This window comes from Mustela nivalis, assembly GCF_964662115.1.
Source record: "Mustela nivalis genome assembly, chromosome: 2".
In the NCBI taxonomy this organism is placed as follows: domain Eukaryota; kingdom Metazoa; phylum Chordata; class Mammalia; order Carnivora; family Mustelidae; genus Mustela; species Mustela nivalis.
In genome coordinates, this window is record NC_139021.1 from 72,931,048 (window position 1) to 72,955,674 (window position 24,627).

The 24,627-nt window shown below is 41.0% G+C and overlaps 1 protein-coding gene across 1 annotated transcript; it reads left to right on the forward strand.

The window, feature by feature from the left end:
- The first annotated feature begins 751 nt into the window (after window positions 1-751).
- On the forward strand, window positions 752-11,292 carry TCF24 (transcription factor 24). Its single transcript, XM_082719170.1, has 3 exons — window positions 752-1,000; window positions 1,603-2,015; window positions 9,060-11,292. Exons 2-3 carry the CDS (start codon window positions 1,626-1,628, stop codon window positions 9,171-9,173), a joined length of 504 nt encoding a protein of 167 aa, XP_082575296.1. The 5' UTR covers window positions 752-1,000; window positions 1,603-1,625; the 3' UTR covers window positions 9,174-11,292.
- The last annotated feature ends 13,335 nt before the right edge of the window (window positions 11,293-24,627 follow it).

Below are 24,627 nucleotides of genomic sequence, written 5' to 3' on the forward strand. Positions count from 1 at the left end.
CGTTTCCCGGGCGGGCTCCGAACAGGCCCAGCGGCGCCGAGGCCCCGGTGAGTTCTCTAAGAGCCTCGGACAGAGGCCTCACCGCACAGCTTCCAAGCCACGCTTCCCGTGGGCCCCCAAGTGCAGGACAGCCCGGGAGAGTTCCCTGAAGGGAGGCGGGGCCAGGACGAATTTTAGGTCCAAAAAATTATACAAAGCGGGGCCCCGCCAGTTTGTGACAGAGACTAGGGCAACGGTCCGCGCCCCCGGGGGAGAAGCGACCGCGATCCCAGAGCTGTTTACTCTGATTTGGGGAACTTCAGCTTTCAACGTCGGCGCACTATCTCCGAGCGGCTATAAGCTGGTCACGGAGGACCGAGCCGGAGGGACTACTACTTCAATCAGGGCGACAGGAAACATTTACCTTCGTGGTAGAATAATAGGTTAGCGCTTCACAGCGGCACACTCCACATTTCCTCAGAAAACTAAAAGTCACGCTCGGCAAAACGGCAGGGTTCCCACCTCAGCCCGGCGCCTGCCTGGGAGGCGCCCGCGCTCAGGCGGTACCCATGACAGGAAGGCTCGCGGAGAGGCGAGATAACTCGCGAGGCCGCCCCACCGGCCTTCAGCACCGCGGACGCTCGACGTGCAGCGCCTTTAGTCACGCCTGGGGAAGAACCCGGACGGGGCGGGGGCGGGGCCATGATGACGCCCCGCCCCCCATGGCCCCGCCCCGTCGGGCCATTTGATTAATGACTCGCAGCCCCTGGCAAAGCCCCTCAGGTGGGCGCGGACCCCGGCGGGCGCTGCTGTCCCAGCCTTACATAAAGTCTCGCCCACACACGCCTGGCCACGGGGCTGCCCGCTTAAAAGGCGCGCCCCGCAGGGCCTAGAATCGGCTGTCGACTTCGGCTGGCCGAGGATGGAGTGACCTGTGAGGCCCTGGCCACTCAGACCCAGCTCGACGCTCTTGGCCCGCTAGTGCAGCGGAGCGGAGCCCTGCACCGCCGCTCCAGGAAAGGTGAGGACCTCGGTCCGACCCCAGCTGCGTCGCTTGGTCCCCAGGTTCGTTAGGACAGCGGGTGCCTTAGTCCAAGGTGAGGTCAGGGATGCCCTTTCCTCCTGCAGAAACTAGAATGAGCTCCCGCCGTCACCCCCGGGATCACTGGCCTCGGGAACGAATGGTGCGAGGGCTGCCCGCGTGGGCACTGAGGACCCTGGCGAGGCCAGGGGTTCCCGCTGCGCCCGGAGAGAATGACCTGCCCATCTCTCTTTGGGACTGATGCATACTGGTTCAGAAGTGCCAACAAATTCCGAACCGGAGCTGTGCTTCGGAGATCTCCCTTCCTCGGTAGAATAGCCCTTTCACTTATATTTCTCCGTGAAAAGTAAAGCCGGCACCATGCCCCCCAGAGCCTTCTAAGCCCAGGAACTGTCAGGCCCCACAACTCTCCCAAGGCGTCGGGAGGTAAACACGCCCCAGACAAAACGACCTCATCTCTGAGAACGCCCCGAGCCACGTCGATGGTCCGGCCCCGCGTGCAGTTGGAGCGGGAGGCCTCGGTTCCCCCTGGTTAAGCCCGGATCCGCGCCGGTCCTCACCGCGCCTTGGGTCCTTTGCAGGGCACGCAGCGCGGGAAGCCGCCATGGACCGCGACGGCCCGGCGAACAGCTCCCGGATCGCTAGCAACGAGACTGCGCTCCCGGTGGCCGCCACCCGCGACTCGAGCCCGGGCAGGGCTGGGCCAGGACCCGCGGGCCCGGGAGGCAGCGCCCGCCCGGGGGGCGGGAGGCCCGCTGCGGCGAACGCCGCGCGGGAGCGAAGCCGAGTGCAGACCCTGCGGCACGCCTTCCTGGAGCTGCAGCGCACGCTGCCGTCGGTGCCGCCGGACACCAAGCTGTCCAAGCTGGACGTGCTGCTGTTGGCCACTACCTACATTGCTCATCTCACCCGAAGCCTGCAGGACGACGCCGAGGCGCCGGCGGATGCTGGGCTGGGCGCCCTGCGCGGCGACGGCTACCTACACCCTGTCAAGGTAGGCAGGCACGGCGGCCTGCGCTGGGCCAGGGAGTGGGGCTCATTAACCCTCTGTCCGCGTTGGCCAGAGCGCTTATAGCCCTCTGTCCCGGGCAGACGCCGCGAAGCGGGGTGAGACGGGAAGCAGATCCAGAGAGTGACCTTGGCCCGCAAAAGCACCGGTAACCAGGTCCTCACTGCAAAATGCTGCTCTATAACTGTTCACAGGTAGTGGATTTAAACCCAAAGTGGCTTGGGTCGTAGGGGTGTCTTATTTCACTTACAGGATGCATCCTTTCCTAAGTGAGAAGTTTCTTGGGAATGTCTGGTGGAGTATTTGGCAAGTTCTGGGGATTTTTATTATCAGATTTACATTTATGAGCCTTTGAGAATTTTAATTTACATAATTACATTTCAGTCGTGGTTTTTATCAGATGGTTGAAAAGTTTCACGAATTACAGGGAGTGATGGAATTATCGCCCCTTAAATAATCCAGGAAACCATGTTGTGATTTTTTTTTGTAAAACTGGTAAGAACAAAGTGAGACCGTTCTGCCATCCTGTGGAGTAAATTTTCAGTCCGTTTTAATAAAGGTTAATTATCATGGATTAGGCAGTTACCTAGAATGTTAGAAAAACTATATTTATGTAAGTTTCACAATAGATTGGGGTATGTTAACCTGATTCAAAACTATATTAAAATTCTGTAATGTGCAAAATTAGCCCCTAGAATCCATTTTGTAGAAATTTTTTACATTACATGTAGGTAAAATGGTCAGGGTTTTCATTTAGCATGGTGTATACAGTTATGATTTATTATCTATATTGCAGTGCTTAGGCTCTGCATTGTCCTAGATTCGATGGTTTCAAAATCCAGCATTCATCTGGCCTTCTGTTCAAAATGCATTATCTTTCCTATATTTTCTAAATCTAAATTTTCAAATTTTTGTTTCTACCATTCTGAAATATTTTGCCACACACACAAATACAAAATTAGGACTTAGCCTTAAGCATATCCATGTTCCATAAATTATTGAATAACCATCATTGAAATGTAGTAAAGCACACTCTCTAATATTAACTGAAATTAAAATTATGTGGTGATGTTTAACAGTTTATTTTGCAAATATAATCAGTATGATGATAGACTCAAACTATTTTGAATATAGAAATTTGAAATATCATGTTTATAATTATGATAGACCTCATTATATTCATGTGCTGTATAATATAATCTCCCCTGAAAAGTCATTCATTATTAGGGGTTTTGCTCTATAGTCTGCATTACATTGATATTCAGGTATATCATTAATAATAGATTTCTTTTAACTTGACATTTCCCATATATTGTAAAAAAGTTTAACATTAAATAGACTTTACTACATAATGCATCTATTAAATGCCTCTCTGGGAGATACAATTCAGATAAGAAATCAAAATTTTTTCACCTTTGTTTCTTATAGTATCTTTTTGAATAAATATTGTTAATAATTTTCTCCTAACAGTAAGCTTAACAGGAGTTTTTTGGTTTCTGTATTTGATTCAGGCACCAAATGTTTTTGTAGTTTTATAACTCTTAAGAAAAATCAAATTTCATTTGTCCTCAAATCAGTTGTTTTGATTTTAAAAGACAATTCTAGGGATAATGAAACAAGGCCAAGGATTTCCTCTTTAAAATGAAATTGATGATGGTTGAACAAGTGACTAGTCTGTTTTAAAATCATTAACTGAGCAACTATTGTGTGCAAAGCACAGGAGGGTGGATACAATTAAGAGTAAGACTCGGCGCCTGGGTGGCTCAGTGGGTTAAAGCCTCTGCCTTCGGCTCAGGTCATGATCCCAGGGTCCTGGGATCGAGCCCCATATCAGGCTCTCTGCTCAGCAGGGAGCCTGCTTCCTTCTCTCTCTCTGCCTGCCTCTCTGCCTACTTGTGATCTCTGTCTGTCCAATAAATAAATAAAATATTTAAAAAAAAAAAAAAAAAAGAGTAAGACTCAATCCCTGCCCTAAATGAATGTATAATAAAGACAAAGACAAAAATAAAATAACAGTACTGTGAGGGATAATGTTCTGTGTACCATAAGTGAGCTATAACCATGTGCTTTTGGATGTTTGGAGGAAAGAGATTTCATACACGTTAATTGAAACCACCTGTAACACATTAATTTATGGATATTACCAAATGCTTAAGTATTAGGTCTATCTTTGATTAATCTAATGCAAAAGAAACAAAAATATTCTGATCGTACTAATTTTTAGTTAACTAAGGGTGTCGTAACCCATAGTTAAAAAGTGTTCTGAGATGACTTTATTTTTTCTGCCTTACAACATAGTATTACTATGTCTTTGATGATTAAAGATCTGTTAACAAATATTTCAAGGCCATAACATTGAGTCATCAGTCCTTATTATCTGTATTGGGATTTAGCATTTTGGGGAATTTACATTAAGAATACCTAAAATGAAGCTGAAAGGTTTACGTGACGGGGATCCTGGGGCATAGCCTAAAACAGCAGTTTTCATCCCTCTGGGATGTAAGCGATTTGATTAGCATCAGAGTACCAAAGGGCAGTGATCCTTCAAGAGAATAGGAATATATTTCAGATTCTTATATTGGGAGGAAAGCACAGATGACTTTATTAATTGCATTAACCTTGGAGATTCACTGTTGATAATATACATATACAATAATTTTTAAAATAAATACAAAGTTTATTTTGGGGTCATTTAACACCAGAATCCAAGAGTGCGTTTGTTAAGATTTTCAGGTTCAGTGTGGTTAATCCTGTGAGTTTGCTAGATTGTTCTAAGCAACATGAAATAACATGGTTTTAAATAAATTTTATTAGGTAAAATAGAGATCAGGACTGTGTTAATCTACACAATGTTAAGACATTCCACTGAAAGGCGATATGTAAAACAGTCCACTGGCTTTTTTGGCATGGAACTGACATGCAGCCTAACCAACATTTTACTTACATTTTATTTCAGACTCTTAAAACTAATGTGTACATTAAATTAAGTTGAATAAAATCATTAGAAGCCTTTTGGAAAATCGAAGTACAAAGTTCTTTTTATTTTTTTTAAAGGTTTTATTTATTTATTTGACAGACAGAGATCACAAGTAGGCAGAGAGTCAGGCAGAGAGAGAAGGGAAGCAGGCTCCCCACTGAGCAGAGAGCCCTATGGGGCTTGATCCCAGGACCCTGGGATCATGACCTGAGCTGAAGGCAGAGGCTTTAACCCACTGAGCCACCCAGGCGCCCCTCGAAGTACAAAGTTCTTAAAGTTTTGGATTCTTTTTTAAAGATTTTATGTATTTATTTGACACAGAGAGAGAGAGCACAAGTAGGCAGAGAGGCAGGCGGAGAGAAAGGGGAAGCAGGCTCCCTACTGAGTAGAGAGCCTGACTCGATGCGGGGCTCATGAAGCTGGGCTCGATCCCAGGACCCTGAGACCATGACCTGCGCTTAAGGCAGAGGCTTAACCCACTGAGCCACCCAGGAGCCCCAAGTTTTATTATTAAGTTCATGAAAAATGAGGCAAAAATTCATATACACATTTTTAAAAATTTATTTTATTTTTTAGTAATCTCTACACCCAATGTGGGGCTTAAACTCATGACTGTTAGATCAGGAGTCATGCACACCTTCCATTGAGCCAGCTAGGCACCCCAAAAATCCAAGTATACATTTTTAAGATTGCTTCATTAATTACCTATGTCCCGCCAAGGAACACAGATGCCTTCATTTGTCTCTACACTCGGTTGTATGATTTCGAGTAATTCTCAGTACAGCAGTACCCAGGTAGCACATATCAGAAATACCAGAGAGCATTCAGTAGAATGTTTATTTTATTTTCTTTTAAATATATTTAATGCATATGGAATATTCAAATTATACCCAAAGTTTAAGCATGAGATTTTTATGCTCATGAATACGAGGCAGGAATTTAAAAGACAGAAGTACAGGTTTATAATATGCCAAAAATTCTGCACTTGAAATTATTTTAGTTAGCCCATACTATTAACTACAAGTATCAGTCCACTTGGGCTGCAATAACAAAATACCATAGACCGGAAGGCTTAAAGAATAGAAATTTGTTCTCTCACAATTCTGGAGTCTGGAAAGTCTAGGATTAAGGTGCTAGCCAACTCAATTCCTGGTGAGAGTTCTCTGCCTATCTTGCAGTTGGTCAGCCTCCCTCTTTCTCAGGAAAAAGAAGCTTTCTCTTCTTAAAAGACCACTAATCTGGGTGCTTGGGTGGCTCAGTTGATTAAGCAACTGTCTTCCACTCAGTTCATGATCCCAGGGTTCTTGACCAGGTTGTCAGGTTCCCTGCTCTGCAGAGAGTTGGCTTCTTCCTCTGCCCCTCCCAAAATTCATCTTCTCTCAATCTCTCTCTCAAATAAATAAGTAAAATCTTAAAAAAAAAAAAAACAAAACACTAATCCATCCATCATGAGGAACCCACCCTTTTAAACTCATGTAACCAGAATTACTTCCACAAATACCATCACGTTGGGAGTTAGAGCATCAGCATATGTATTTGGTTGGGGGGTAGGGGGCACAACACAAACATTCAGTCCATAGCATTATAGCACAACGTTCTTCAGTATAATGCAGGACTCGAATCTGACCTAACAATGTCAGCTCCTGACAGATCAGAAAAACCCCAGACTAGTTTCTAAAACCCCTGAGGTTATCAGCCCATGGCAAGAACCCAAGGACAGGACCAGTGATACCCCCAAAATATAAACGAATGCACATCTGTGATTTAAAAAAAAAAAAAAAAACCTGAACGGGATGCAAAAAGAAGTAGCTCAGTGTCAGTGTTATTACTACATCAAATATAAAGTACAAAGTTATTTTTAGGAAGATTATACAGAAGTAGGTCATTTCAAATTCTAAGCAACACAAATTTTATACTTTATCTGTGTTTAAAGTATAGATTTCCAGTCAGAATTTAGGACTCTAAAATAGACCTGAACTGCATGAGAGCAAATTTACTTCTTATATCTGGAGGCATAAAACTGGGACTCTTGTTGGTGGCTAGGAACAGAAGTTTCCTGGATGGCATCACACGCCTACTTATTATCCCTTAATGCTACATTTTACATCTGGAATGCCAGTTTAGGTGTAATGCTGTACTCAGAAGTACAATCTGGGGGCGCCTGGGTGGCTCAGTGGGTTAAGCCGCTGCCTTCGGCTCAGGTCATGGTCTCGGGGTCCTGGGATCAAGTCCCCGCATCGGGCTCTCTGCTCGGCAGGGAGCCTGCTTCCTCCTCTCTCTCTCTGCCTGCCTCTCTGCCTACTTGTGATCTCTCTCTGTCAAATAAATAAATGAAATCTTTATTTTTTTTAAAAGATTTTATTTATTTATTTGACAGAGAGAAATCACAAGTAGATGGAGAGGCAGGCAGAGAGAGAGAGAGGGAAGCAGGCTCTCTGCTGAGCAGAGAGCCCGATGCGGGACTCGTTCCTAGGACTCTGAGATCATGACCCGAGCCGAAGGCAGTGGCTCAACCCACTGAGCCACCCAGGCGCCCATAAATGAAATCTTTAAAAAAAAAAAGAAGAAGTACAATCTGATTCTACCTTATACTCAACTTCTGCAAAAGGAGGTCCATTCAAATTTAATTGGTCTGGTGTGTGACATGGCCATCAGTATTTTTTAAAGTTCCCCACATAATTTTAATATGATGCTTGAGTTAAGAATCTGAAGTTCTTAGGGTCTTTACCTTGTTAATAATTGTATCTCTATTTGAGCACTGCAGGTTACCTGTCGGGCATTTCAGAACATTTCATTGTGCTGTGTAACCAGCAGTGGGCCTGTGAATGTTTAGTGATAAAAACAGCTTGCCACTCGCTGCAGCATTTACTCTCTGGAGAATGTGGGACCTAATGGACCTTTGGGAGTTGCACTTTATTAGTCTAAAGACTTCTCTTTGTGTAAAAGTGCATTTCTCTGACTAGTATTTCACAGACCTTGGAACTGACTATCAGACAACCCCCCTCAAAATAAATTATCTGAAAGTACTACTTATGTAATATGTTTCTTCATCACCATGTCTATTTGGTAACAAGCTATATTATTTTTGAAAGGTTATCCATTTTTTAGAGTGAAATTAGAACATTCATAATCAGAATACAAATATGATAATTACAGAAAGGTTAATGCTGTATGATGCTGCTTACCTCCAAACATTTATTTTGGATGTTTTATCTAGGTAACACCAAACATTATAACATTTGCAACTTCGAGATACTACTTTATTTACAGCACGGGGGAGGGGCACAGAGCCCAACATGGGACTCATTCCCAGGACCCTGAGATCATGACCTGAGCAGAAACCAAGAGTTGGTTGCTTAATCAACTGAACCACCAGGCGCCCCTAGATAAAATGTGTAGATAGTTGAATTACTCACTTCTCATTGTAGTTCTATGATAAGTGGGAACATATCTTACCATGTATAACTTCTCAAAATATCTTTAAAGCCAGGGATCTTATTTTGGCTCAATTTTATTTGATATTTAGTTGTTGTTTTTTTTTTAAAGATTTTATTTATTTATTTGACAGAGAGATCACAAGCAGGCAGAGAGGCAGGCAGAGAGAGAGAGGAGGAAGCAGGCTCCCTGCTGAGCAGAGAGCCTGATGCGGGCCTCGATCCCAGGACCCTGAGATCATGACCTGAGACGAAGGCAGCGGCTTAACCCACTGAGCCACCCAGGCACCCTATATTTAGTTTTAAATTAAAATACTGTTGATAGATTATTTTGTTTCACTTAACTATATTCATTCTCTATGATTTCTTGAAGTTCTTGTCCATATGCATCCATATTATTTTATACAGTTATAATCAAAGTCTTGGTACATTTTTACTTTTATTGTTAGCATTAACAAACATTTCTTATGTTGTTCCTTAGACTTCACAATTACAATTGTTGCTAGCTTCATGATACTGCATTTGCTTTGAGGCATTTGGAATTTTTAATATTACTAGTAAAGACATAGCTGTTTCAGATACTAACTTTTGGATTCTTGCTTAAATATTCTTTTTCAGAAATGGCCCATGCGATCAAGATTATACATTGGTGCTACTGGTCAGTTTCTGAAGCATTCTGGATCTGGAGAAAAAGCAAATCGTGGCAGTACTACAACAGACTCACAGCCTTAGGCTTTTCCCTGATGGGTGCTGGTAGAAAGTGGCATCCATTGTTTTTAAACAGTAGGAAATCATTCTGTATTTATTACATCAGACATAACAAACATCATGCCTGAAAGTTTACGTGTGAATCCATAGTGGGAAGTTCCGGTTTATCTGTCTAATCTAAATAAATGTGGAAGGAAATCATCAGTCTTGCGTAAAACACAGCTTATCTACCCATTGTGAGAGATATTCATTACTGTATAGTGCAAGAAAAACTATTGGAAAACAGAAAGATACAAAAATCAAAGAATCGTGTATATATATATATCCAAAGAATATACACATTTTCTATAGGGTATCTATTACACCCTGAAAAGCTGATAGCTATCAATAGTCTTGACAGCTAAAAATAAAAAGACACCAATATTCCATTTTTGTGAAAACCAGTCTGTGCTTAAGTTGATCTGAGAAGCCATTTCTATTGGAAGGTGTGAGATCATTTATTCAGTTTCAGCTAAAGATGTTTGAGAAGATTGTTGAGGTATTGTGAAGTTGCAGTACTTCTACAACTAGTTATTGTGCCCTCTTAGAAAATCTGTTTGGAGTACTGGAAGAGTTTGCTGTATTAGACAGGGTTTGGCCACCTTCCTGGATGACTATGAAATAGTGTATTATGTTTCCAATTTTTGGAAGGCTTTGGGAATCCCTGCAGCCTGGTGTGAAGAGCAGATGAGTGTCACTGAGCAACAGTGCTCCTCATTCTCTTCCCTGGGTCCTCCATATCCCTGCCACCTCTTTCAGGTCCTGACTAGATGAGCAGGGGCAGCTGCTGCCCCTTCCAGAGAGTCAACCCCTCATGGTCATGATCTCAGCTTTGCCAATGCTCCTTCTCCCCCGTCAGTTGCTGTTCACAATCTACCTACTTGGCCATTATGAAACAGGAGAAAACCTGCCTGATTTGGGAATTCTGGCCCTGATCTGCTCCTTGAGGGGGTCTGAGGACACCCAGTGACTACCCTGAGCTCAATCAGGCCACAGCGTATCCCCCTTGAATCTGCCCCGATGTGAACGTACAATCAGGAAGGTCCTCTACTGTGGGCCTCTCCCCCAACATTGCACACCAAGTGTCCAGGGAGCAGCTTTTTGGCCTGACTGCACCTGTTTTTGTTTTCAACAGGAGTCTGGGGGTCAGAGCCATGAAGCAGAAATGTCTGTCAGGGACCACTCTGAATCTCAAAACAGGTCTCTTGTCATATCTTTAACTCCCTTTCTTCTCTTTCTCCTCAGTCTTTACTATTCTTTCCAACTGTAAAGTTCATTTAATTCTCAATGACCTAAGGTTAAAGAAGCTGAACTTGATCAAGATTAGCAAATAGGAAAATATATTAATGGACTGGGTTGAACTGATTAATACAGCTGTTGAACCATCATTTTATTTTTCTCCTCACTGCAGTGTTTTTTCAGCTTTTGACAGTGAAATGAGGTAAAAGACCATTGGAAGGCAAAAACCATCACTCAGTTGATTCAGCTGAACATGATCATATTTTGGCTCATATCTGATAGCCTGTAATTTTTATGATTTTAATGTGAATACTCCTAGTAATGTGACCAAAGCATGTCTTTAAAAAAAGAAGGCATATAATGAAAAATTTTCTACATATTAATATGTAGCAAAAATGTTTGTATATTTAAATATTTGTAAATATATTTACCCACTCATATACCATTGAAAGGAATATAATGGAAAATGAGGTATGAATCCAGCCATTCACTATTATAAGTATTTGCCATAAAGAGTGCTATGACTAATCTTTTATCTTAAGGCATGAAATCAAAGTTCTTTAAAATTACCTAAAACTGAACTCTAAATACTACATTTGATAGCAATAGTTTCAGAAATGGTTTTCTTGCTAGTAGTAATCTATTTGGCTACATTGTTAAAGAATTTAATTGGGGGGAAATTATGACTTCTGTTAAATTGCCAGACTTCCCTAAATCATCCTGTTGAAGAGTTAAGCTTTGCCTTTGGCAGTGTTACTTTTTATTTCTTCTTGTCCACTTACAGAAAAGAAATGTCTTAATGCCAAAGAAGTATATTTCTGTCATAGGTTTTCATAATATCTCATTAAATTGCTAAATATGTTAACAGTTTTTGGTAGCTTTTAAAATCTCAAGGGAGAAATTGCATATTTTCACCCAAAGGTTCAAAGGAGCATGCTGTTTAAATTAACAGTGCACGTTCAGGATAAAGGTATTACTAAAATAAAGCTTTAATTTGAAAATCAATTTAGTCTGTTAAATTTGCATCTGTCTCTGGGGATATTTTACAAATACTTCAGGTACTTAAGGTACATCTGAAATCTTTCTAGAAGATGGATAACTATTTGGCATTAGCTTCTTCACGGTGTTCCCCTTAACAGAGTATATATTAGGACTGGGGAGGGGTGGTATATTTGGGTCACAGTATTGTCCCATAATCTGCAAGGAAAATCTTAAATATCTGTCATTTCATTCAGCTCTTAGCAATATGACACACATTTAAATTCTTCTATAGTGAAAATTTTAGATAGGGAAGTGCCTTTTTAGAAGTATAACCAATTCCAACAGACTTTAAAAATATTGTTTCCTTTTCTGATTTTAAAAATACAGTGCAGTTTATTATATGTAGATTATGCATCAATAATTATATTAAAGGTATATATATTAAGTGTATATTATATATATTAAGTATATATATTAAGTTTTAATTTGTAAAACATATATATCTATATAGATATAAATAGATATATATATATCTATATAGATATATATGTCTGTTTTACAAATTAAAACTTAATAAGGAAGGGATTATGTGGAAAATAAAAGTCCTGCAATAGAAGAGGGTGTTTAGGATATAGAGTAAGGGTGGGGAAATCTATTCACACATTACGTGGTAATAAAGATTGGTTTTGCATTTTTATAAGCCTTATTTGGCCCAACTACTTTAATCTGCAGTTATAGATATCCAAAACAGTGGTTTTCTTATCTATTCATGGAGACTTTATATAAACTTAGAAGAAATTGTGCAAAAAGAAAATAAATGCTAATTGAACTTACTGAAATACCCAGTCATTATTTTAGTTGAAATTGTATTTTAGGTTAAATTATTCAATAATTTCTCTTTCTCTCACAGGTCCTCATTTAATATTCATGAAAGCAACTAACCAGTTATTATCAAGAAAAGAGAAAGTATTCAGACTCTAGTATGATATCTCTCTCTCTCTCTCTCTCAGTGGAGCGAGGTAGTTCTATATATATATTTTCCAGCACATCATTTAATCTTTTTATTTAAGCCTTGGGGTATCATAGTGCCATTCTGAGGAAAGAAGCCAATATAGACAAAACATTTCTGCCATGGCTTACATTATTCCCTTAAAAATCAACACATGAATTGTACTTGGTGTAATTATAAGACAAGTTGCTTGTTGGCTTCACATAAAACTGTATTCTTAGCTGGTAGGGAGAAGAAATTATAAATCAAACAGATTATTTCTGATCCAAATTTATATAGTAGATATCTTACTTTGACAGAATGGCTTAATCCAAATGCTTTCTTAACCAAGTATAGGTTATTGCAGATTATATCAATCATGTTTTTTATTTGAAAAGATATGAACTTGGATTCTTCAAGCATTGGCAGATTCTGTTTTATTTTTTTAAAGATTTTATTTTTATTTATTTATTTGACAGAGAAAGATCACAAGTAGGCAGAGAGGTAGACAGGGGGCAGGGAGGAAGCAGACTCCCCACCTCCCCACTGAGCAGAGAGCCCGATGAGGGGCTTGATCCTAGGATCCTGAGATCATGACCTGAGCCAAAGGCAGAGGCCTAACCCACTCAGCCACCCAGGCACCCAGATTCTGTTTTAATATGGTAAGAAATTGTCTTTTCTTCTTCTTCTTCTTCTTTTTTTTTAAAGATTTATCTATTTGAGACAGAAAGAGCAAAAGGGAGGGTCAGAGGGAGAGAGAGAAAATCCCAAGCACACTCCCAGTGAGCGCAGAGCCCGACAGAGGCCTCGGTACCAGGATCCTGGGATCATGACCTGAACCTGAAACCAAGAGTTGGACACTTAACCCACTGCACCACCCAGGTACCCCAAATTCTCTTTTTTTAAAACATTGCTGGAGGATGTGATTATCTACAGTTTCCCAAATGACTTACAACTGTTAGTGTACTATTGTTCTCTTTCTCCAAGGTTCACTTTTGTTTTTTTTTAGTTTTGTTTTTGTTCTTCTTGTAACTTTAAAAATATCCAAAAGATAAGATTCCCATTTTTAAAAGGAACACTAAGGAAATATCAAATTGTATATCTCAAAGAAATTAATATGTATTTCTGTTACATACTGGTAGCAGGATAAGATTGTTTATTGGGAAAAAAATGCCCCTTAAATCCTATAGATTTGCCTTCTATAAACTTTAAGTACAGCACAAATGGTACTGCAGCACAGTTGGGAATGTGGGACATTAAGTATTCTTGCCTAACTACATAAACCCGGGAAGGGTTTCCCTTCCTATGTTTATACAAGTCTTAGTTTCAACTCATAAGAGAAACCCGCTCAGTGAAATATACCTCAATCATTCAAACTCTTTCATTATGAATTGTATCATAGCATTCAGCTGTCAGAAGCTTTTAAATTATAAACTGAAGAATAATCTTAACTATTAGGCTTAAAGATTATGTCAATAGTCATTTCCTGTGCCTGTGAATGTTCCTGAAGAAACTCATGCATTCCTGCCTTCTCAGAACCAAAAAGTATGTCCATGGGGAGCTCTGGAGGTGGACTTAAATCACTTGTCTCCATCTTTATGGTCAATGTGAGGTCTAAATAACAATTGATTTTAAACATTCTTATTTTCCAGTAAGTTCTGAAATCACTCAATTTAAAAATCTTAAATGTGTGCTATTTGAAAGCATCTTAATGCTTTATGTAGGTGTGTATATCATGTGGATCAGTATTTTTTTTTAATTATGCTGTATTTTTTTAAAGGCCTGTGCAAGTTTGTTTCTCCTTTGTGTGGGGCATGTCTGTACTTCTTGCTGATTATATGCCCCTATATTGGAGTTATCTTGAAACGTAGGCCATAAGGAAGTGGAAAAGGTGGTGTGCAATGGCAGAAACAGGGGAGTCAGGAGAAGGAAGAAAGGTGGGAAGTAGGAAGCTATTTCCAAATCCTCCTTTCAGAAAGAGGAGACCAGGTCCACCATGGAGGCAATCGGACTCTGAGAGTGTTATTTTGGAACACACTGGAGAGACTGCCTTCAGCAGAGCTGACACCAGAACAAGACCAGAACAAGAAAAAAAGCTGCTGGTGCTGAGCCACACCCAGCCTGCATGGTCCAAAGAGCAGCCACATCAGGAAGGACTAGACCCTAGTGGTTCTATTTCCCTCTCTGGCCAGACAGCCAATGCCTGAAGCTGGACAATGTCTAGACTGGTAGTGGTGATGGGAATGGCAGGGCTCAAGACAGAAATTTTTTTTCTCTTTCTCCATGGTCCACCAATAGTAACTGCTGTTCTCTCCCCCTGCCCCCAACCCATGCAAGCCGCACCCAGACTTATGGCCACTCTAGGGATACACGCTCATTACATTAGTGGTCTCTCTTCCCTTGGTGAAAGGAAGCAGAGCTTCCCGCAAAAATGGTGAGAGGTGAGAGAGCGGGTTACTCAAGATCCACCCTTAAGTCAAATTTGAGGAAGTGAGGAATGGGGAGGCCAGAAGAGGTGGAAAAAGAAATAGATTCTAGATAAAAACCTAAATCCCACTTCCTAACAAGAGGTGAGTTGGGGGACAACTGTGTGAACAAAGTTCCTTGGGGCATGAAGTAGTTTACCAACAAGAGGAAGGGATCATACATATACACATGTATATATGTATTTAAAGATTTTATTTATTTATTTATTTATTTATTTATTTATTTATTTGAGAGGTAGCACAGAGGGAGAGTGTGAGGGAGACACAGACTCCCCACTGAGCAGAGCCCAATGTGGGGTTCCCATCCCAGGACCCTGGGATCATGACCTGAGCTGAAGGCAGATGCTTAACCGATTGAGCCCCCCAGGTGCCCCAGGGGACATATATTTTTAAATATGAAACTGATTTAGTGGTGTGCAGCCTCCCCTATCCACTGAATTAAGGACCTCCGGTTAAAGGGAGATTCCTAGAATAAAGTCATTGCTCGCCTTTGAAGTCACAAAACTGACTCAGAATCCCTAGTAAGATAATAGACCTAAATTTCAAACTTTGTTGAAAGACAAAATAAAAATCTGAAATTCCAAAAGTTGCCCTCTGTTATTAACAGCCAAGATTGGAGGCCTCTCAAGAGAGTTTTGCACTAAATGGTAATAGGGGGGAGAGTCAGGCCAAGGGGCAGACAGGAAGAAAGGCAGCTGTGCAGACATAATTTTCCACTGCCATCCACTGTGCATAGAGTTGGGAAACATGGGGCAGCAAGGATATGGTGACAAAGGCTGGCCTTGTCACACTTCTCTAGGCAAAGCCTGGGAGGCCACAGGCCCCTGGACAAGAGCACCCAAAGCCTCACCCATGCCGAAGGTGGTGAGAGGCACTGGCTGAGCGAGGATCCGGAGGGTAGCTGGCATACTGGAGGTGCAGAAGCAAGGATGCCAGGAATCCGGAGATGGCAGAGTAGGGGGCCTCAAAATGGGAGGCTGTAAGCCAACTCAGGGCCCCAGCAGTAACACCAGCATGACACCAGTATAGCAGGCACACTATGTCCATCAGGTCTAGACCCAGAGGGCAGAAAGGTATGGGAGCCTGCAGTCTCTCCCTCTACCTCCTTCAGATACATAATTTCTCCTTGAAGCTAAGACAGGGACTGAGGGAAAAGGGCAGATAAGAAGCCCACTGATCAGAGAAAACAGCTCCATAGAGTCAGCTTTTACTTGACTGAATATTTAACTGCCTGCTTATCAGATATTTTTCCTCTTCCAGAGCAGGTATTCCAGAACAAGATGACATTGAATACAGGACATAGAGCCACATAATTTTCTTCACACTCAAGTCCTCATGTGGACATTAACCCACTTAATCATTTAGATTAACTATCTGCATTGATAATTTACAACATAATTGTTCAGTTGTGTGGGCTTTTTTGACATGATAGTTTAGAACACACCTCCACAAGGGACTGTGATGACACGGAGGACATTCATGGACCTCTGCAAATGGATTAGGAAAATTCAGAGAGTATGGGAAGCTTACCCAGGGATGCCCAGCTAGAGCCAGGATTCAGACTCAAGCTTGGAGAGTCTGCTTCTTATCTGCTCTAGGCTGCTTGCCTGGATGGTCCAGGAATTCCAGTGTCCTACCCCCAGTCCTGCTGGAAAAACCCTTCTTTGCTTTAGGTCTCTCACTGTAGTAAGCATTTGGCTTAGTGTTTGCCTTCAACAAATTTCCCTTGCCTTTTCCTCCTGTTCCCCTCAGCTCATAAAGTGGATAGAATATAATTATTGAGGAAATGCATATAGACAGCAGAGAAGCCAGAGAATGTCTTCCCTGGCTGGTTAGCTCAATTAGATGGAGGGTTAAAGATGGCAGGGTGAAGCATGACACATGTACAAATAAAACAAAACAAAATAAACCCCAAAAAGCCATAAAGGAAAAGATGGGTAATTTTGACTATATAAAAATAGATTAATGAAACAAAACAAAAATCATAAACAAGACAAATAGACAAAAAGTAAACCGGGGTAGGGGGGATACTAGGAGGACACAACATATAAGATAGTTATAGTAGTAATTTGCTTTATATAAAATCCCCTCTCGGTGCCTGTGGCTCAATCCTTAACCTTCTGCCCTTGGTAAAGGTCATGATCCCAGGGTCCTGGATCAGGCTCCTTGCTCAGTTGGGAGTCTGCTTCTCCCTCTGCCCCTTCCCCTGCTTGTGATCATGTGTTTGCCTGCTCACTCTCTTTCTCATTCTCTCACAAAAGTTGATAAATAAAATCTAAAAAAAATAAAATTAGCTCTCATAAGTTAAAAAATCCAGCAACTCAGTAGAAACTTCTGCAAATCATATAAGTTCATAGCAAGAAAACAGCCAATATCATTATAAAAAGACAAACTCACATATGATTAAGAAATATAAATTTAAAAAGCAATGAAACAACATATTTCACCTATCAGGATGATATAGACTATCCCGTTGTAAGACCAATAAGTCCTGGGGATGTAAGACAGCGTGATAACTATAGTTAACAAAAGTGTATTACATAACTAAAAGGTGCTAAGAAAGTAGATCTTAAAAGTTCTCATCACAAGAAAAAAAAAATTGTGGGGCGCCTGGGTGGTTCAGTGGGTTAAAGCCTCTGCCTTCAGCTCAGGTCATGATTCCAGGGTACTGGGATCAAGCCTCGCATTGGGCTCTCTGCTCGAAAGGGAGCCCCCTTCCCTTCCTCTCTCTCTCTCTCTGCCTGCCTCTCTGCCTACTTGTGATCTCTGTCTGTCAAATAAATAAATAAAATCTTTAAAAAAAAAAGATTAAAAAAACCTTGTAAATATGTGAGTTGGATGTTAACTGGACTTACTGTGATATTTCACAACACATACATATCAAACCATTATGTTGTACACCTTAGACAATGTTATATGTCAATTATGTCTCAATAAACTGTGGGAAAATGGTTAACTGGACTCAGAAGGTAAGTGATGATTAATTTTTCTGGCATACTGGAGTTAATTTATTTTAACCAGGCCCTAATGCTTAAGAATGTTTTGTTTTGTTTGTTTAGGAATTTACTTATTTATTTCAGAGAGAGAGAGAGAGCACATGAGTGGAGGGGCTGAGAGAGGGAGAAGCAGGCTCCCCACTGAGAAGGGAGTCCAATGAGGGACTCAATCCTAGGACTCTGGGATAATTATCTGAGCCAAAGGCAGACACCCAACCAACTGAGCCACCCAGGCACCCCAAGAATGTATGTTTTTGATTAAAATAAATCTCTAGTTTTTATCCTCATGCCTTTCTTCCCCTCTCCCTGGTAATATTAAATGGAGCAGAGGTGGCGGTGGGTGGGTGGGGGGGAAGAATGGTACAAATTTGAAATACCCATTATTGGGGAGGATAAGGAAATGAGGACTGTCATACTGTTGGAGTGTAAGCCCTTTTAAATATAGTTTGGTGATATCTCTCAATATTTTAAGTGTATACACTCCGATTTATTAACTGTATATTAAAGGATTCCCCTAAAGATACTCTTATATTCACAAATGTAAGAATAATTACTCCAAGGGTGCCTGGGTAGCTCCTTGGGTTAAGCCTCTGCCTTTGGCTCAGGTCATGATCTTAGGGTCCTGGGATCCAGTCCCACATCGGGCTCTCTGCTCAGTGAGGAGCCTGCTTCCTCTCACTCTCTCTGCCTGCCTCTCTGCCTACTTGTAATCTCTGTCTGTCAAATAAATAAATAAAATCTTGGGAAGAAAAAAACAAAACAAAACAAAACAAAATTACTCCAAGTATTCATCTTTTACCCTGCAATTTGTAGATTTAACATGCAGTGTTACCTGTAGTTTCAGCCATACCCAAGTAACCTATCAAAAATGCAAACCTGGGGCGCCTGGGTGGCTCGGTGGTTAAGCCGCTGCCTTCGGCTCAGGTCATGATCTCAGGGTCCTGGGATCGAGTCCCGCATCGGGCTCTCTGCTCAGCAGGGAGCCTGCTTCCTCCTCTCTCTCTTTGCCTGCCTCTCTGCCTACTTGTGATTTCTCTCTGTCAAATAAATAAATAAAATCTTTAAAAAAAAAAATGCAAACCTGAGGATGTAACACACCTGCTGAAATCCCTTTAAAGATTCTCTATTATCTAAAGGTCTCTAACACTCTAACTTTGCCTATGAAACCCCCTACCTATATTATTCTATATTATTGCCCATACTCTACCACTTTTTCTTTTACACTTTCCATTACACACACACACACACAAACACACACACACTGCTAAATCATGCTTCAGTGTCTTTATTCATAAATCATAAGTTGGTCCACAAACATTTTTTCATAGTTTTTTTATTGAAGTATAACTAACATACAGTGTTACATGAGTTTCAGGTATACATCATAATGATTCAGCAAATTTAAACATTTCTCAGTGTTCATCATTAAATGTTCCCTTAATCCCCTTTCTCTATTTCACTCAACCCCCACCCACCTCCACTCTGGCAACCACCTGTTTGTTCTCTGAATTCAAGTCTGTTTTTGTTTGTTTGTCTGTTTTTCCTTTGGTCATTTGTTTTGTTTCTTAAATGCTACATATGACTAAAGTCATATGGTACTTGTCTTTCTGTCTGATTTATTTCACTTAGCACTATACCCTCTGGGGTTGCAAAGGGCAAGATCTTGTTCTTTTTTATGGATGAGTAATACCCCATTGTAAATATATACCACATCTTCTTTATCCATGCATCTGTGGATGGGACACTTGCATTGCTTCCGTATTTTGGCTATTGTAAATAATGGTGCAATAAACATGGGGTGCAGGTTTTTGGACTTTCCTTGGATAAATACCCAGTAGTAGAATTAATGGATCATATGGTATTATTTCTAATTTTTTGAGGAACTCCCATATTTGCATTCCCTTTCATGCTGCACGAGAGTTCCTTTTTCTCCACATCCTCACCAACATTTCTTGTGTTTTAGGTTCTATCTATTCTGACCAGTGTAAGGTGATATTGTGGTTTTGATTTGAATTTCCCTGCTGTTCAGTGATGTTGAGCATTTTTTCATGTGTCTATTTGCCACTTAGATGTCTTCTTTGGAAAAATGTCTATTCAAGTCCTCTGCCTGTTTTTTAATACTATACTAACAATATAATACTCTATTATTACTATGCTAATATTTTTTACCACTACAGTACACACTGTCCATTGTTAACTATATCAGTTAGGAATTGCATTAAGCTGCTAATAAAAAAGATCCAACCTCAGGGGCTTAAATAAATTGGGACTTTATTCTCTCATGTAAAAGAAATCCATAGGTAGGCAGTCCAGGACTGGTAAGGTGGCTTTGTAACATCACCAGGGGCCAAGCCTTCTACTTATTTCTCACTGGCCAGAACTGAGACACAAGGTCACCCCAGGTATAAGGTGTTATCAGTCTGGGTTATGTTGAACCCAACTAGTTTAAAAAGAAAGATGCAGGACACTGGGTAGCTCAGTCAGTTTTCAGGTCATCATCTCACGGTCTTGAGAGCCAGTCCACATCAGGCTCCATGCTGATCATAGAGCCCGCTTAGGATTCTTTCTCCCTTTCTCTCTGCCCCATCCCCCATGCACAAACGTGCACTCTCTCTCTAAAAAATAAAAATGAATAGTAAGATTAAGAATGGGGTGCTTGGGTGGCTCAGTCCATTAAGTATCCAACTCTTGGTTTTGGCTCAGGTCACAATCTCAGGATCTTGGGATCCAGCCCCACGTCCAGCTCTGCCCTCAGCAGAGTCTGCTTGGAATTCTCTCCCTCCCTCCTCTGCCTGTCCCCTGCTCACTCTCTTGCTCTCTCAAATAAATAAATAAATCTTAAAAAAAAAAAAAAAAAGAAAAGAAAGAAACATATTTTAGAGCATTAGTGACTTACAGAGTCATTGAGATGAAACAAACTCGGGCTTAATTCATAGGAACAATTTCTAAAATCATTCCACAGACCTGGGCTGCCAAGGCAGCTGATACTTCTGCAATGATCTGAACTCTGCCGGCTTGGGACGCCTGGGTGGCTCAGTTGGTTAAGCAGCTGCCTTCGGCTCAGGTCATGATCCCAGCTCATGATCCCAGCATCCTGGGATCGAGTCCCACATCGGGCTCCTTGCTCAGCAGGGAGCTTGCTTCTCCCTCTGCCTCTGCCTGCCATTCTGTCTGCCTGTGCTCGCTCTCTCCCCCTCTCTCCCTCTGATAAATAAAATCTTTAAAAAAAAAAAAAAAGTTCTGAACTCTGCCAGCCAAACAGGAAATTACCCCTACAGTGGCTGACTCTAGAAGCACACTGCTTTTGCTGCATGTATGTCAGCAAAATACATGCAGCTGACATGTGCTGTCAGCTTAGATGGCTTAGATGGCTTGTGGCCTGCTTTTCTCATCACATAACTTGATTTAGAATTCAGGTCTTATATTAATGCATTTGATGAGCAGTCACAGTCAGAATCAAGAGAGCTGTCAGCTGCAAGAGAGTCTTAAAATACATAATACTTAGCTTTTTAGCCTCTTAAATACAGAAATGCAAATAGCTATCAAGTGACACATTCTCCAGCATCTACCATAGGAGGCTTAGCCCTAAGGCAAGGCACAAAACACAAATAAAATCAGGGTCTCAATTATCTGGGAAGAGAGCTGGGGTGGCTACAGAGACAGCAAGAGTGTCTGCTATGCATATCTGACCCAGTCTTAAGAGATAAAGGAAGACTTTTCTGAGAAGGCAAAAGGGGGACATCTGGGTAACTCAATTGGTTAAGTGCCCAACTCTTGATCTCAGCTCAGATCTTGATCTTGGGTTCATGAGTTCAAGCTGCAATGGCTCTACTTGAAGAAGAAGGAGAAGAAGAAGAAGAAGAGGAAGAAGAAGAAGAAGAAGAAAAGAAGAAGAAGAAGAACAACAACAACAACAAGAGGAAGGCGGCAACGAGGGACAAGAAGAGTAATCCAGGCATAGGGAAAAGCAAGAATATGTTGTTTTCGGGGTGGGGGGGTGAACCTGGGTGGCTCAGTTAAGTGCCTGCCTTCAGTTCATCATGATCCCAGGTTCTGGGATGGAGCCCCAGGGCAGGCTCCCTCTCGGCAGGGTGTCTGCTTCTTCCTCTTCCTCTCCCCCAATTCGTGCTCTCCCTTCTCTCAAATAAATAAGTAAAATTTTAAGGAAGGAAGAGAGGGAGGGAGGGAGAGCAAGCAAGCAAGCAAGCGAGCGAGCAGGGCCGCCTGGGTGGCTCAGTGTGTTAAAGCCTCTGCCTTCAGCTCAGGTCATGATCCCAGGGTCCTCGGATCAAGCCCCGCACAGGGCTCTCTGCTGGGCGGGGAGCCTGCTTCCCTTCCTCTCTCTCTCTGCCTGCCTCTCTGCCTACTTGTGATCTCTGTCAAATAAATAAAATCTTTAAAGAAAGAAAGAGCGAGGAAAGAAGAAAAAGGGAAAGTGGGAGGGAGGGTAAGGTGGAGCACAGGGAAGGGGTATGGTATGAATACTTCCCATATGTTCTTATTTCATCTCATAAAAATCATAGGAATGAGTATTATCATTCCCAATTTGCAAATCAAGAAGAGCCTTCAAAGGCACATTAAAGAATTTGGATTTCAAGATAGCCAGAAATTCTCCATAGGAATGCAGAGGTGTTTGGTATTAGGGAGCTGCTGGTAAGCAGAGAGAAGAATACAGACTTCCAAACCTCATAAAACACCATAAATATAATGATAAGGACTGGGAAAAGTTATTTGCCATGCAGGTAACTGTTAATTGACAAAAGATTAGTATCCAGAATATATAAAGAAATCCCATATGTCAATTTTAAAAGTTACAAATACTCCAATAAACAACTGGATGAAGGCTAGGGCTTAACAGAAGTGAAAACCCAAATGATTAAAAAACATACAAAAAATTAAGGAAAAAACAAAATATATATAAAGTTATCTCTTCAACCTCACAGCAAATGCAAATTAAAATAACAATAAATACCATTCCAGATTTATCAGATTGGCAAAAAAGTTTAAATTCTGAAAAAAGTTTTGACAGGGATATGGTACTATCCTTTGAAAACCAATGTGACTATATTAAGTATCAAGATGTATTCCTGGGGCGCCTGGGTGGCTCAGTGGGTTAAGCCGCTGCCTTCAGCTCAGGTCATGATCTCAGGGTCCTGGGATCGAGTCCCGCATCAGGCTCTCTGCTCAGCAGGGGCCCTGCTTCCCTTCCTTCTCTCTCTGCCTGCCTCTCTGCCTACTGTGATCTCTCTCTGTCAAATAAATAAATAAAATCTTTAAAAAAAAAAAAAAAGATGTATTCCTCCTTCATTCCTTCAACCCACCAATTTAGCTTCTTGGGAATAGTATCCTGTGAGAACCAGCTGTTAATTATTCAAGTATTCAGGTATTACATAAACCTGTTGCTAAATAGTTAGCATCTTGAAATCAGCCTTGATGGGAATATTGACACCACAGAAAGCTGCAACAGCTACAAATCAGGCTTAGGTGTTTTGTTTTTTCTTAGATCTTGTTTACCAAAATACAAGCATACATAGAGAAACTCTCGTGCGTATGCACGAAACACTGTTGAAGAAACATTCAGAATCTATGCTATGTTTAAATTTATGGGTTATTAATTATCATTTGCATTAAATCATTACTAAGGTACGAATAACAACATAATTTAACCTTAGTTTGAATTTTTCAATTACTTTCACATTCACAACTCTCTATGTAATGGTTCTTAAATAATTTCTTTAAACGGTAAGAAAAGTGTATTATTTCACGAAACAAGAAGCCTGAACTGGAGTGCCCCCAACCCTGGCTTGTTAATTTGGTGACTATTTGATGTCTTCAAGTTGCCTGATTTTTTTCTCCTTTCTACTTCGCCATTTCTAGCAAGCTTCCCTCATTTAACAAGATGGCTGCAGCAATGCCAAGAATTCTTTCACAGATGATATCTAGGGGAAGAAGAGTATTTCTTCCCATTTGTGTCTTTCCATCAAAGAAGAAAACTTTCCCTGAAGTCTCCTGTCGGACTTTCCCTCAAGTCCCATTGGTCATCTTGAATAATTCCAATAACATTCCATTACATTTAGAATTTGTCAAAGGATTTAAGTAGTTGTTTGCAAGGCTTACTCTTTACATGAAAGTTAAATTTTTCAGCAGAAAATGAAAACCCCAGTGTCTCACATTGACAATTAAAGCCACTCATTATTTTAGATCCGGGCAGAAATCATAAGTAATTTAGGTAATTTTCACCAAAATTATCTCAGTAAAGTTCATGTACTTCCAAGTGTTTAAGAATCAACTTTCATTCAGATCAGTGCCTTATTTTCTGACAATTTAATGTATTTTTCACAGATTTGGAACTTTAACCTTGACAAGAGGTATAAATGCTATGATTATCTCAATGTCAATATTATGTTTAAAAATAATCTTGCCTGAGGTAAAAGGATCTTATATATAAAAGTCATGCATTTATGACTAGGGTCATTTACATTTCTCTTGCATTGACTCTATTTTGACATGCTTACTATCGAGCAAGGGAGAGCACAAGCATGTGGTTATTACAGCCAACTTCCTTCCAGTTCCAACTTCATTTTCTGCTGCAAACATCTAGGGGAACTAGGAGGTTCTCCAAATCATTCACTAATATGAAAAAGGACTGAAGGGCAAATGTATTAATTTACTAATGAGATTTACATGTGTAAAGTACAGACTATAGATTCTGACAGCTTAAGAGAAAATAATATCCTATATTCCCTGAA